This window comes from Miniopterus schreibersii (assembly GCF_964146895.1).
Source record: "Miniopterus schreibersii genome assembly, chromosome: X".
Lineage (NCBI taxonomy): Eukaryota > Metazoa > Chordata > Mammalia > Chiroptera > Miniopteridae > Miniopterus > Miniopterus schreibersii.
The window spans coordinates 4478046-4494245 of NC_138104.1; the positions used below are offsets into that span (position 1 = coordinate 4478046).

The 16200-nt window shown below is 37.1% G+C and overlaps 1 protein-coding gene and 1 pseudogene across 2 annotated transcripts in view; one reads left to right on the plus strand and one right to left on the minus strand.

Moving 5' to 3' along the window:
• The window catches only part of F9 (coagulation factor IX), a 33954-nt gene extending 27081 nt beyond the window's left edge, over window positions 1-6873 (minus strand). The window contains exons 1-3 of the mRNA XM_081125282.1: window positions 6648-6873; window positions 1011-1174; window positions 803-827 (exon numbers count right to left, since the gene is read on the minus strand). Coding sequence (XP_080981408.1) covers window positions 803-827; window positions 1011-1174; window positions 6648-6735 — 277 coding nt within the window. The 5' untranslated portion in view covers window positions 6736-6873. The remainder of the gene's footprint in view (window positions 1-802; window positions 828-1010; window positions 1175-6647) is intronic.
• A 7363-nt stretch (window positions 6874-14236) lies between these two features.
• Window positions 14237-15022, plus strand: LOC308550905 (uridine-cytidine kinase 2 pseudogene; annotated as a pseudogene). Its single transcript has one exon. The product of its transcript is annotated as a uridine-cytidine kinase 2 pseudogene (transcript).
• Window positions 15023-16200: the final 1178 nt, after the last annotated feature.

A 16200-nucleotide genomic window follows, 5' to 3' on the forward strand; every position in this document is an offset into this window, starting at 1 on the left:
TACCAATGTGAAGTTTGCCATCTAGTGAGGTGGGAAAATAATAAATAGTATAAGTAAGAACATTATATGATACCTCAGATGGTGAAAAGTGCTATGAAAAATAATAGAGTAGGATATGGTGTCTAGAGTGAAGGAGTTATGGGGGGGGGAGGTTGAACTATTAATAGATGATCAAGGTAGGCTTCATTGAGATAATGACATTTGGGCAAAGACCCAAAGAAGGTAAGGTAGCAAGCCTAGAGAAATCTAGCAGAAGAGCATTCCACACTAAAGGAATAGCTAGATCAAAGACTCTAAAGTGGGAATATTCCTAGAGTGTGCAAGAAGCATCACAGAGACCAGGATGGCTGGAGTCCAGTGTGTGAGGTGAGAGCAATAAGAGATGAGATGGGGGGCAGTGGGAAGGGAAGGGCAGGGCAATTGTGAAGGGCTGTATAGGCCATCATGAGGAGAAGGTCTTTTAAGCAATAAACAAGTCAATCAGCATTCTCTGATTCTCTACTGGGATTTGCAAACTCTAATTCAGTCCCCATATGCAATCATCTCTGTTTCTTCCTTCCGGCTTCCTGAGGTGAACCAATGTTCTTTTTGAAGCCCTAGGGAGGAGTAAGCTTATCTGCCAACTGATATCTCCCATGCTGGCATAAACCTGTAGTATATCACCATTCAGTCTTGGATAAAAGAATGGAACTTACTTATCTGAGCCCTTTTGACAGAGTTTAATATGTATTTACACAGAAGAAAAAATACATAATTCTCAAATGTTTCATATACAAGTTAGAGGAATAAATGAATTGCTTACCAACATATTGCTTCCAAAATTCAGTCTACAAAGAAAAAGAGGAGAAGTTAATGGTGGCATTTAAAATGTCTTGGATTTAATTCCTTCTCTTTTATAGCATTTATAATACACATATATGTATAGATATTTTAAAATTACAAAGAGAAGTTTCTCTTTTTTTACATTTATTATTCTTTGCATCTGAAGGATGTTATGTGGAAATACTTACAGTTTTTTCAGTGTTTTCAAAAACTTCTCGTGCTTCTTCAAAACTGCACTTTTCTTCTATACATTCTCTCTCAAGATTTCCTTGAACAAACTCTTCCAATTTACCTGAATTATATCTCCTTGGCCGATTCAGAATTTTGGTGGCATTTTCATGATCAAGAAAAACTGAAATTTAAAAGAACTATTCTTTAGCTTTAAGAAAAAGGAAACATCATGAAAATTAAATCTCTTAAGGGAGGTTTTGTTTTTAATCCAAGTAATCCCAAAGCCAATTTATCTCTGGGACTTGGAGCCAATGTGTATGATGTTCTCATGGCACTGTATACACATGGAGATTTAGGAATTAAAATTCAATTTTACTTTTAGTCAAAAGAGCTCCTGTAATAAAAGGTCAGATTTTCAATCATATTTGAATTTACTTGGGATGAAAAAGAAAGTTTTTAAATAAGCAGTTAACTTCACACTTTGTCATTATTTGAAAATGGCTAATTGCAGATGAGTGCAAGGTGATCCATCACCCTTGCTGGGGTGTGTTTTCAGGATGCAGTTGCCCAAATGGCTTTGCAACAAATTTCTCTTGGAAGAACAAAAGCCTATTTGTAGTCCTGATGGAAATGCAACCCCAGGTTCTCTCACTAACTTAAAAAGAAAAACCACTGCATTAATTTTTTTTAATCTTTAGACTCACAAAACCTTCAGTTGGCATGTGTTGTAGGAATTCCAGTGATGTAAATCTTTCACTGGGATTCAGGATGTGGTTTATTTTAGCTATGACTGCCTAACCTTTAGGGATACTCCTGAGCTCTAGAGGATTGAGGTCTCTAGCCTAATTCTCTCTCTCTCTCTCTCTCTCTCTCTGTGTATATATATATATATATATATATATATATATATACACACACACACACAGATATACAAATAGATACAGATATATTATTTATATCTATATCTATAATTAATAACAGGGACTCAAGAAGTTGCCTGGAGTAGTTTCTTTCTTCAAGAGACCATCTGATATCATCTCAACAGGACCAGGTGCTTATAAGATGAACTTTCCAGGGCATAATAGGACTGCTTTCTCATTAACTCAAAAAAAAAAAAAAAAAAGGATAAGAAAAGAAACAAACTAAACTATATTCCCCTATTTTCATTGCAGCTCTTCACTTTATGGACCCTTCTAGTCCCTTGACAACCTTGCTTTTCTCTTGTTCAGCACATATTCTTGGGCTTCATTTTTCCCCTAAATTTAGCTTAGATTTCTTCTCTTCATGTGCCAACTTTCTCAGTTTCCTTCACCCCTTCTTCAGTGCTGCCATACTGTCCAATCCAAAGCACTAGATCAGTGCAGCTGTCTGCTGCCTTCCTTCCCTTCTGAGGCAACTGAGAACCGTGGGAGACAATTCCCAAGCTGTAGGTGGATGCCATTGCATACTGATGCCTCCCAACCTCCACCAGGTCCTCCTCCCTGCTGGGCAATTCATTTGCTTGATTCTGGGCACATCTACAATAGCATCTATGTCTGCATCCATTTACAGCACGATATAGTGGAAAACAGAGTTTTGAAGTCAGACCAGACACAGCTGGATTTGAATCTATAACCTGCTGGCTGTGGGATTTTAGGCAAGTCACATAATCTTTGAAGCTTAACTTGGTTCAATGTAAAATGGGTATACCAGTAGTATAATAAGAATATGTGCCTCACGGTGTTGTTGACAGGATCAGTGAGATAATATGTGTAGGCTGGTATATGTCAATTATTTCTCTTCTCCCCTATTACCTCACTTACTCCCTTCCTTCCTGGAAAAATAGAACTGGATCTCAAATTGATGGCACTCAGTGAGCTGGCTGTTCAGGTTCATTTCTGCTCATGCAGATGATCTTAAATAAATCAACCTGTGAAACTTACAGTCTCAAAATTTCCTTAGCTCCCTTTGGCTCTTTAATACTCTTTTCTGTAGCCCTTTCCCTTCTTTACTGTCATCCATATAATGAAATAACTTGTCAGGATCATCCCTGACCTCCTAAAGGATAATTTTGAGTTTATGTATTTCCTGACTTCTCTGAAACATTTCTAGTTGTTGATCTCTCCTTTTTCAGGACACTCTTTCCATGAAATCACTCTATTCTGGTTCTCCTCTTTGCTCTAACTCTTGTTATTCATCCACCACTTGAATCAGTTAATTCCCCTTCTTCTGCCTGCCCCTTAAATCTTCAGAGTTCTACCAGGCTCCAGCTTAAGCCTTTTCCCTCTTCCCTCCATCCATCCTTGTCAAGGCCAGGACTGGGGTGAGGTAAACAAGGCATTTAGTGCACAAAATTGAAGGAGGCACTGTCTTTCAGTGTGTGCAAGTACACTCATGCCCAACTTGCCTTGCTTTCCTCAGCCTAATCCAGCCCTGACTCTTCAACACAATTTGCTGAACAGTCACTACTGCCAGGCACTATACTAGGTGCCACAATATCCATGCTCACTCCTTGAATCCTCATAAGCATGGCTGTAGCTACTATTATTTGACAGTGTGTTCCAGATATTCATCCCTAGTCATATACATCTTCTGAATTCCAGATCATCTTTCCAGCTCCCTAACTGTACATTGCAATGCAACGAAAGAGAGCTGATGTTTATTTAATGCTTCTGATGTGCTGGGCACTGTGCTCAGTGCTTTGCATCCATTATTTCATTTCATCTTCACAGCAGTCCCAAGAGAGAGTTACTGTCATCTCATTTTCATGATGGAGAAAAACAGGTTCACAGAGGTTAACTAATTTGCCCCAAGCAACACACCAAAGTTCAGAGCCAAGATTTCGACTTTGGCAGTCACATGCACAGTCCATGCTCTTAGGCACTAGACTGTGTCTAGTAATCACATAAAATGCTCAAGACATACTCTGTACACTTTCTCTAAACCTGTTTTCCTATACCCAGATAGTTACGCCATATCATTTCTACTTCCTTAATGTTACTTGAATTCCTATCCCTCCTCTGTCTATACTGCTAATGTCTAGGTTCAGGCTTTCCTAGCTTCCCTGGATGATTGCAGTAGCCTCAAGACTGGTCTCTCCTAGTCTTGCTTCCCCTTCCTCATACAGTTGATTAGAATATTGCCAGCCTGAGCATCCAAAATCAGCCATCAGTGGTATTTGTACTTCCAGTGACTCCACATTGGTTTCTATTGTCCAAACTTCTTAATTTAGGTCTTTCATTATCTGATGACCTGGCCCTGACTAACTATCCTGAGTATTGTCATATTCAACATTCAAAACAAACTGAGTTATTGAAAGTCCTCACATTCTTTGTGGACCTCGATCTTTGCACATGAGTGATCCTCTCTGCATAGAATGCCCTAGATCAGACATTTAAGAAGAGTTAATCTACTCATGTTTAAAGACCCAGATCATTTTTATTGTCTCTCTGTCAGGTATTTCACTAGTTAATGTATTTCCATGCTCCCTTAGCACCTGGTATACATTTTAGCACATTATATTGAAATCTCTCTCTTGACCTCATGGTGCTTTAGGCCAAAGAGGCAAGTCTGGTTTATCCCCACATCCCTAGTACCTTGCCATCACCTGGCACCATTATAGTCATTCAGTTTTGTAAGTATATGAATTGAAGTTGCATTTCATTCATTCATTTCATTCACTCATTCTGAATGAAAGACAGTTTTGGTCCATGCACTTTACAAAACTGAATTAGTTTCACAGAACAGTTTTGATTTCAACATCCAAATTGGTGCAATAAAATCTAAGGGCAGCAGCCATGAAATTGCAACAGCTCAGTAAATCATTCATCGAAACTGCTTTTAGAAGCCAATGACAATTTAACAGCAGCAGAGTGCTGCATCAATACTGTCCACCTTAGGAAAATTCCCCTGGCTCTCTCGTCAAGGGCCTATTATCTTTGACTCCAATGACTCCAGAATCACACTGCCTTTCTCCTCAGTATTGTTTGAGGATCATATATCTAACCTTTTTTTCGGGTTTATCTCTTTTAGACATTATTTCTCAAGCTCTGAAATGTCAATTCCTCTTTTTTCTTCATAGCTGTCCTTTTTTCCAACATCTGAGGTCTTCAAGCGGTCAGCAGCCCTCTTAGAACCTCCATCATCTCACCACTTATCCTGAAGGAAGGGCTTGGATCCTTTGTCCTGCTGATCTCACACTGAGGAGATATTTGTAAAGACTTAGTTTTATGTCCTGCTTTATGAGTTTTCCAGCTAAATGTCTTTATTCCTGGACTCTACCCACTTTGCTAGTTTGATTTAACCTTTGCATTCTTGAATCATCATTTCTGCATTTCAGTCTGACATCATGTCTGGAGTGGGAACCATGGGGCCAGTCTGCTTTCTGGGGATGCTTAGGGTTGGCACCCCTGATCCTGGCACTGTCAGCTACTAGATTTGATTATAGTAGGTTGACAAGTAAGTGTGATTAATGCTTCCTGTGAGAACATGCTATTTGTCTAAATGAGGTAATTTCTTTCCTGTGTGCTTTCCTTTGGGGACAGTGCATAAAGTCACTAAGGCTGTGAAAAAACCAAGTGACCCACATAGCATTAACCAATTTCTACTCTTTATGTCAGTTCTTAGACTCGCTTTCCTCTCTTAAGAGCTTGAGTATTGAGTTTCCCCATGTATTAACTCTGAGATGTTTAAAATCAGAGATAAAATAATTTCTTCCTGATCCATGAAAAATGTTAGTGATAAGTAACAACTTACAAATAAAAAGTTTGTCTGTTTCAACTAAAGCTTAAAATTGAAGGTATATAATTTCTTTTTTTTTAATTAAAGGCATTATAGTTATAAATTTTTAAAATACATCATATATCATTGTTTTGTTTTGTTAATCTTCACCTGAGGATATTTTTTTCAGTGATTTTTAGAGAGTGTGGAAGGGAGGGAGGGAGGAGGAGAGAGAGAGAGAGAGAGAGAGACTGACTGGGGCAGGGGATCAAACCTGAAACCCAGGCACATGCTCTTGATTGGGAATTGAACCCATGACCCTTCTGTGCACTGGCTGATGCTCTAACCACTGGGCACACCATCCAGGGCCAAATACATCATATATCTTAAAATCAAACTTTTTATGCAGATAAAACCATTGTTTTTAGCTTTAATGATTCCCATTTTGATTTCAAAGTGGTTAGTAAAAGTAACCAAATGACAGTTAATTTTTTCTCCATAATTTGCTATTTTCTTGTTAAAGCATTTTCCCCCTTTTAATTTTTTAACCAAGAAGATGACTATTTTCTAAGAGAAATTGCATTGTCAAAGCATAAATCCAACAGTGTCCATTAAAAAATGTACCATAATGGGGAGAAAAAGGGACATCTGTAGTATTTTGAATAAAAATTTAAAAAATAGAATAAAATTTAAGAAAACAAAATAAAAAATAAAAATAAAAAAACCCCAACCAACCAAACAAAAAAAATGTACCATAAGAATTGTAAATCTAGTTTTAAAAATTAAGGAGACGCAGATACCAGAGAAGCAGTACTTGCCGACACACATGCTGACTACTAGAATCTTAAACATTGCTGTCAAATCCTGTATTCATTATTTAGTGAAGAAGACAGCACCAGACATTTCTATATCCAAAAGACAAGCATACTCAATATATCTTTTAAAAGGAAACAAACCTGCACATTCAGCACTGAGTAGATATCCTAAAAGACAGATGGTGAGGAGGCCTGGTGATTCTGCCATGATCATGTTCAGGCACTGCATAACCTTTGCTAGTAGATTGTGCAAGTAGCAAGGTTGACCAATTGTTCCAAAGTACAAGCTGAACTGTATTTACTTCTGGGAAACAATGTCCATTTCCCTTAGTGCATCTTTGGGCTATTTGCAATGGCTTCTTGGGTTAAGTGAAGAGAATAGGCAGGAGCCACCGTTAAATTTCACCTCTCATCCCATGGACTTTTGCCCCTGTGCCTGATTTGAGGCTGAAGCAGGAAGTGACACATCATTAAAATAAGGGGAGGTATAATGGCTACAGTTGCTGTGCAGCAAAATTCATCAGTACAAAGGCATTTGGTCACCCTCCTTAAAACACCCCTAATGCTTACATACCTTGTGTCACCTGGTGGATCTGTTATGTTCCTTCTCACAATGAGGAGTTTATAAACTTTGTTGTGCCGTGTACCCATATAGTGAATCATGTGGACCCTGTCTCAGAACACATGTATGTATGTGAATGTATGTGTATGCAAACATACTTATATATGTAAAATAAATGAATATTGTATAGTGGTTAATATATTATGCCACTTCACATATAATATAAAAGACCCATAACATTATACCAACATTTACCTACTGTTCTTTGTGCTGTTGTTGTGATACATTTTATTTATACATGTTTTATTCCTATTTAACATTATTATTTCTTCTGATTTAAGTAATCTGTAATTTTACAAAGAAATTTAAAAATGAGAAAAAATATTTTATATTTAGCCACATATTTGCTGTTATGATATTCTTCATTTCTTTGTGTAGATCCAAGTTCAGTCTGTTATAATTTTTCATCACTCTGAAGAATTTTCTTTAATAATTTTGATAGTCTAGGTCTTCTTATGAAATTTCCCAGCTTTCGTTTATTTGAAAATGTCTCCATTTTACCATTATTTTTAAAAAGTTATTTGGCTATGTATACAGGTTGATTTTTTTTCTTTCAGCACATTAAAGATGACATCCTATTGCCTTTTGGCATGCATTGTGATGAGAAGGCAGTAAGTTTTCTTAACATTAATTTTTAGTGCCTGGCTGGGCATGGCTCAGCGGTTGAGTATCAGCCTGGGATCCAGGCAATCGGTCTTCGATTCCCTGTCGGGGCACATGCCCGGGTTGCGGGCTCGATCCCCATTCAGGGGCCTGCAGGAGGCAGCCAATCAATGACTCTCTCATTATTGACGTTTCTCTCTCTCTCTCTCTCTCTCTCTCTCCCTCTCCTTTCCTCTCTGAAATCAATAAAGATATATTTTTAAAAAAAACAACCCATCAATTTTTAGCAATTTCAATATAATGAGCCAAGATATTCTTGGGGTTCTTTGAGATTCTTGAATCTGTGGTTTGATATTTTTATTAAAATTAGAAAAATATTGGGAACTTATCTTTCAAAAATTTGTTTTGAAATAATTATAGAGTGTTAGGAAATTGTAAAAATAGTGCACAGAAAACCCATATACCTTTCTACCAGTTATTTCCAATGTTTACATCTTCTATTAATATAGTATAATATCAAAACGAGGTAATGGGCATTGGTATAATGTATATGTATAATGCGAAGTGATTTTATCATGTATAGATTTATGTAACCACCATTAAAATCAATATACAGAACAATTTTTTCACCACAAAGATTTTCCTTGTCCTACTATTTTATAATCACACCCCACTTCTACCTTCTAATTATTCCTTACCCCTGGCACTGCTAATCAGTTTTCAGTTTCTATAATGAGAATGTTGTAAATATGGAATCATAGAGTATGTGGCCTTTTGAGATTGGCTTTTTTCATTCAGAGCAATGCCTTTGAGATCCATCTAAATTGCTAGTTGTTTCAATAGTTAATTCCTTTTTATTGCTGAGTAGTATTCCATGATGACTGTTTAACTAGTCACCTACTAAGGTACATTTTGATCATTTCCAGTTTTTTCTATTGCAGCAATTGTTAGCCTTGCTGAGGAGGAACACACGAGGCCAGATGAGAAGGTAAAGGCAATCTTATTAGGGCATCTGGATACAGATGGTTAAAGCATCTGAATACAGATGGGCTGAGCTCCAAGTGGAGTCAGCATCCCGTGATTGGGGAGAAGTCTCTTTATAGGGTGTAGAGGGGGAACTTTTTGGCATGCACGTGGTTTTTCTGACCGGGAGTAGAAAGATGTTGAATGTAAGGAACAGGTTGTTGCTTAAGATATTTTCTCATGCAGGGAGTGAAAGTTGCCAAGTAGAACGTGGCTAGCGAAATGAGTTTACCTAAAGTTTACATTCTCGTGCAGTGGGGCATGGGGGAGCCCTCAGGAACATTAAGCTTTTGTCCAAACCTAACAGTAATGTGCTATGAACATTCATATATAGGTTTCTATATATATGTAACTTTTCAATTTCTCTGGGATAAATGCTTAGGAATGTAATTTCTGGGTCATATGGTAGTTGAATGTTTAGTTTTTAAATAAATTGCCAAACTGTTTTCTGAAGTGGCTGTGCCACTTTACATTTCCACCAGCAGTGGATGAAGGATCCAGTTTCTCATTCATTAAAAGCATTTTGTGTTGTCACTATTTTTTATTTTACACATTCTGATAGGCGCGTAGCAATAATTCATTGTGTTTTAATTTGTAACTTCCTAATGGCTAATGAAACTGAACACCTTATAATTTATTAAACAGCTTATATCCTATTCAGTGAAATGTCTGTTCATGGTTTTTAGCTATTTTCCAATTAGAATGTTTGATTTTTTTATTGTTGGATTTTTAGAGTTCTTTATATATTGCAAATGTGAGTCCTTTGTCAGATACATGGTTTGCAAATATTGTCTCCAAGACTGCAGTTTGTCTTTTCATCTTCTTAACTGGGTTTTTCACAGAGGCAAATTTTTGAATTTTCATGCAGTATAATTTATCATTTTTAAAATTGGATCACACTTTTAGTGTCACATTTAGAAGTCTTCCACTAACATTAATCCTGAAGGTTTTACCCCATTAAAATATTTTATAGTTTTAGATTTATACCTGTGCTCCATATTGAGTTAATTTTGGTATAAAGTATGAGGTTTAGGTTGAACTTCATTTTTGTTACCTATGGATGTCTGATTCCTCCAGCACAATTTTTAAAAAAGACTGTCCTTCCTTTGTTGAATTGCTTCTGAAATTTCTTCACAAATCAGTTGACTATATTGGTTTGGGTATATTTCTAGGTTCTTTATTCTGTTTCATTGCTGTATGTGTTTATCCCTTTGTCAATACCATACTGTCTTGATTATTATAGCTACATAATAAGGATTTTTATCAGTTAGAGTTATTCCCCCCACTTTAATATTCTGTGGCAAGATTGCTTTAAATATTCCAGGGCCCACAAGTTTCCATATAAATTTTAAAATAATTTTATCTGTAGCTACAAATAAATCTTGGTTTTGATAGGGATTGTGTTAAACCTGTATGTAAATTGGAGGAATTGACATCTTCACTATGTTGAGTTTTCAAATCCATTGCCATGGTATGGACATGTTTGTTTCTCCATTTATTAAGGTTTTTGATTTCTTTTATCAGCATTTTGTAATTTTCAGCTACAGATCTTATACATATTATGGTATGTGTATATCTAACTATTTTATTTTCTTTGGAGTAATTGGAAATACTATTATATTTTTAATTTCTGTTTTTGCATATTCATTATTAGTAAATAGGAATGCAATTGATTTTTGTACTTTTTTTTTTTTTTTTTTTGATAATGTTTGGTAGGATTCTCCAGTGAAACAAAGTGGGTGTAGAGATTTCTTTTTAGGAACTTATTAATTATGGATTCAATTTCTTTCATAGTTGTAGGGCTACTTAGATTATTTACTTTATCTTATTTGAGTTTTGCTGGTTTGTTGTTTTCAAGGAATTTGTTTCTTCCAAGTTGTTGAATTTAGGAGCATAAAGTTTTTTATAGTATTTCCTTATTATATTTGATGTTGCAGGATCTGTAGTAATAGCCTCTACTTCATTCCCAATATTGGCAATTTGTTTCTTTTCTTTTTTTCTCTCAGTATTGCTAGAGGTTTATCAATTTTATTGATTTTTCCAAAGAACCAGCGTTTTATTTCATTAATTTTCTCTATTGTTTGTTATTAATTTCATTGGTTTCTGCTCTGATATTTTCAATTTCCTTCCTTCTGCTTGCTTTGGTTTTATATTGCTTTCATTTTGTCATTGTTATTATTGTCACTTAATGTAAATTCTAGAAGGCAGTATTATTACTTTGTGAAGTCAATATTTATTTATATTTACCCACATATAAGTTCATTCTCATGTTTTTCTTTCCTTCCTGCATTTCCACGTTTCTATCTGGGATCCTTTTCTTCTGTCTCAAGGACTCCCTTCTTTATTTCTTTTTAAATTGAATTTATTGGGGTGACATTGTTTCACAAAACCATACAGGTTTCAAGTGTACAACCAAACATCACCTGTACCCATTGCCCAAAGCATAGTCTCTTTCAGTCCCTATTTATCCCCTTTTTGGCCACCTCCACCTGCCCCCACCCACTTTCCCTCTAGCTATCACTACACTGTTATCTGTGTCCATGAGTTATGCAGATATGTTGACTGGCTAATCTTTTCACCTTCTTTTATCCAGTCGCCCCTCCTCCCTCTCCTCTGACAGCTCAGTCTGTTCCATGTATCCATGCATCTGTTTCTATTTTGTTCCTCAGTTTATTTTGTTCATTAGATTGCACGTATTAGTGAGATCATATGGTATTCATCTTTCTCTGACTGGTTTATTTCTCTTAGCATAATAATTTCCAGTCCATCCATGCTGAAAGACTCCCTTATTTCTTTGTTGCAGCACGGGGCTTGGAATGGTTGTATACTCTCTGAAATTGTAGTTCATCTAGTCCTAATTGTTATTGAAGCTCTCTCAGCAATTTAAAATATGATTTTTGTGATGCATCCATATTTAATTAGTTATCAGAGCAGGATTATTTATTTGTTGTGAAGTATTATGTTCTACCTGGCAGCAGAAGGTGTGTGATTATTTTTAAATGTGTTTGTCTTAAGTTGATTGTAATCTACATGAAGGTAAGAATGTTATCTGCTGTGCTTATTTTAGGTTGTCTGACATTTATAGGTCATTTGTGAATAAATTAATGAATGAATGATTAAGTGAGATAATGTCTATAAATTACTGGTCACATCATAAGAATAAATGGTACTTTCCTTTCCTGTTTGATCCCTGTCAACTGTACATCAGAGTAGGTTGCACGTTAAAATTCACACCTATTACCAGTCATTTTGCCTGCCTTTGAATAAAGGGAGCAAGAGAAAGCATCGGGGAGGCTACAGAGCTGGAATGTTGAGGTACTACTGACTAACCTACTTATACAGGTTTACCGGAGCTCAGACTTATAACTGACAGCGTGAGGATTCAACTTTTTTCATTTTATGGTTTTGAGATTTAGGTTTCACCAGTGGATGATTTGCGAAGTAAACACTCTGATATTTCAGCTGCAGAAACATGTTAAGTTATATTTAATCTCTTTATGAATTCAAACTGGAGGGCACCAGGATAATCACTTGGCGTCCTTTCTGTGTAAGAATCAGCAAATGAGGAAAGGAGTCCAGGGAAAATAAAGTACAATTGTACAGCATAATGTGACTACATGGATAAAAGGAAGCAGAGAGGGCACCATTCTACCCAAGTTAGGTAATAAGGTTTTTGACATATAAGGAAATAGTGCTATATAAGTATCTGGCTTTCAATATGCATCTTTGATTCTTGTAAAAGTAGTTGCTGCACACCTGCATTCTAGAATCAAGAGCCATATTGGTAGGATGTAGACAATTATAAGTCAGCCAGCCACTCTGGTTATTGATTGTTATGACACAGATTGTTGGTAAAGGATTTATACTTGGTCATTTTTCAAAAAGAATGTTCTAAGAGAAATTCATTGGATTGTCTGAAATTCTTAAATTATTATCCTCAAAACTGTGACATTTTTAGAACAGAAGCATCATATTGCCTCCAAAGATAATACATCATAGCAGATGAAACATAAAAGAAATTTTTGAGTGATTCAACACAACAATGTTCTTTTGCTTTTTAAAGCATTTCATTTTCTTTGGGAGTCAAAAGTTTCTATATTTTAACAATTCCATTTGCCCTCCCATCAAGTAGAAGCAAGATCCTTCTAGTTCTCCCAGTACTTTGGCTTATATGTGCACAGCATTTTAAAATGGACAGAGCCCACACCCCTTCATTTTCATATTTGGGTCTCACAGCAACCCTTTGAGATAGGCAGGAAAAACAATTGTCTTACAGGTATGAAAACTAAGACTCTTAAGTCCTGGCCAGTATGCTTGTCTTTATCTCATTTAGCTATATCAGAAGCTGAGTTTATGTTCAGACCAGCTTAGTTATTCTTTGTTCAGCCATCTTACACCATCACATTTCATTTTTACTAGACAAAAAAATGAATAAATAAATTTTTGAATCCTTGCTGGGTCAAAAGACCTATTTTCTCAAATATTTAATTAGACTTATGTATAGTAACCTACCTTGAACTCTGCTTTCATCTAAGAAATCTTGTCACAGTAAAATATGCCTGGGAAGAAAAATACCAAACAGGGGAAAAAAAAAAATCCAGTTAAGGTGAAGTGTCTGAATTTAAAAAAAAATTCTTGCAAAGATAGCTTTCCTACTCAAATGACATAAATCATAAATGAGTGGCAAGGCTTTATAAGAGAAAGGGCAAACATGATTATAAATCTGTTAGTAGACCACATTTTCTTCCTGTAGCATCTATCATTTTCCTTCTATTGAGTCTAGTATGTTTTTCTATTGATGATGAACTATCAGATAAAAAATAATCAGACTTGGTAATTCTGTTTATAGCTATAACTGATTATTGCCATTTTATGTAGCAAAATGAAAAAAAAAAATTTAGCCTGGGGTTAGATGAATCTTCCTTTTTTGTATGGGTTATTGAATTCTCAATAATACTTCATCATAACTTTGCAAGTTATTTTTATAAAGCATTAGACCTATAAAATTGGCCTTGGCTTTGGTGGGGCCCCAGAGGCTGGGAGCATCTCTGCTTAACTACCCCTGCCCCATTTCTGTCTCTATTGTTTCATTGCTAACTGATGTAGGTTCTATGTCTTTCTCTCTGTCTCTGTTTTCTCTCTCTCTCTCTCTCTCTCTCTCTCTCTCTCTCTCTCTCTCTCTCTCTCTCTTTCTCTCTCTCTCTCTCTATATATATATATATATATATATATATACACACACACATACATGCATACACACACACACATATATATTACACAAACAATTGACTGGAGTGAACATTTTATTCAATGATGTCTAGCTACTTTAATATATTTACCTTATTTGCCTTGAAATTTTAATTTATTCAAAGAATATTTAGTTGAGGGCTCATGCGTCTGAGAGCATGTGCATCTGAGGGCATGGACATCCCAGAGCATGTACATCCGCATGAACAGGCGTGGAGGAGGGGCAGCGTGAACCATGGCGGCAGACAGGGAGCAGACCCTGCTGAACTACCAGCAGTCCAACAGCTTTGAGCCCTTCCTGATCGGCATCAGCCAAGGTACAGCCAGCGCCAGGTCCTTCATTTGTGGGAAGATTGTGCAGTTCCTGGGGCAGAACAAGGTAGACTACCACCAGAAGCAGGTGGTCATTTTGAGCCAGGACAGCTTCTACTGCATCCTCACATTAGAGCAGAAGGCCAAAGCCTTGAAAGGCCAATTCAATTTTAATCACCCAGATGCCTTTGACAATGAACTCATCCTCAAAACTCTCAAAGAAATCACCAAAGGGAAAATAGTGCAGGTTCCCATGTATGACTTTGTCTCCCATTCCTGGAAAGAGGAGACAGTCACCCTCTACTCTCCAGATGTAGTCCTCTTCGAAGGCATTTTGGCCTTCTACTCCAAAGAGGTGTGAGACCTGTTCCAGATAAAGATCTTCGTGGACATGGATGTTGACACCAGGCTCTCCTGCAGAGTGTTAAGAGACATCAGCGAAAGGGGGAGGGACCTGGTGCAGATTTTATCCCAGTACATTACTTTTGTCAAACCTGCGTTGGAGGAATTCTGCTTGCCAACAAAGAAATATGCAGATGTGTTAATCCCTAGATGTGTACACAATCTAGTGGCCATCAACCTCATCATGCAGCACATCCAGCACATCCTGAATGGAGGGCTGTCCAAGCGGCAGACCAATGGCTATCTCAACGACTATACCCCTGCACGTAAGAGGCAGGCCTGGGAGTCTGGAAGCCACACACATTGACACAAACAATGTGAAGATGAAATGCCTTTGATCTTGAAACAAAACTTGCTTCCAATGTTACATGACAAACTATGCTAACTACTCCTGGTGATGCCTAATTATGAAGCCAACATGTAGCCAGTTGTAAATACACACACACACACACACACACACACACACACACATAAAAGATTTACTGAGTACTCACTATGTACAAGGTACTGTTTCAGATCCTAGTGAAGACAAGAATAAATATCTGACCTCATAGAATATACAGTCATGTGTCAGGGGAAGACATAATTAAACAATAAAATGTACAGTATGTTGGTAGTAAATTCTATGGAATAAAACAAAACAATGTAGGGGGACAGGGTGTACACCTATTGTGTTTGGGAGAGGGTCCCATGTGGAACTGGGTGGCAAGGGAAGGCCTCACTGAGAAGCCACCCTTTGAGCGAAGACTTGAAGGAGTTGAAGGAATGACGCATGCAGATATCTGGGGGAGAGAACAGTCCAGGCAGAGGGAGAACATCAAGTGCAAAGACCCTGAGATGGATCTATGTATAACCAGGTCTGTGAAATGCCAGGTATTTGAAGCTGAGTAAGGGAGGCAGAGCATGATAAGAAACAATGTCATAGATCACATGGAGGAGCAGATCATGGAGGGTCTTGTAATCCAGTGCAAAGACTTGAAGAAGTTGGAAGCCAGTAGAAGGATTTGCACGGGGAAGTGATATGATCTGACATGTGTTAACTGGATCACTCTACCTGCTGTGTTGAAAACAGATTTAAAGAAGCCAGGACAGAAGCAGACCAGTGAGAAGGCTGTTGCAGCAATCTAGGACAGAGATGATGGTGGCTGGACCAGGGAGGGAAGAGAGATGGGATTCTAGATGTATTCTGAAGGTATTACCAATAGAATTTTCTTACAGATGGGGTGTGGGTGTGAGAAGACAGAATGACTCTAAGGATTTTGCCTGAACCATAGGAAGGATGGGATTGTTAGGAATTAGATGGGGAAAACTGAGGAGGAGCAGATTTTAGGAGAAAAGTCCGGGTTTGGGTTTTGGATATGTTAAATTTGAGATGCCTATTAAATATTCAAGTGGAGCTACTGAGGAAGCAGCTGGATATACACCTGGGCTTCAGAAGATATATATAGTAGGTTTACAGTTGTGAGTATGTAAAACACAGAATTT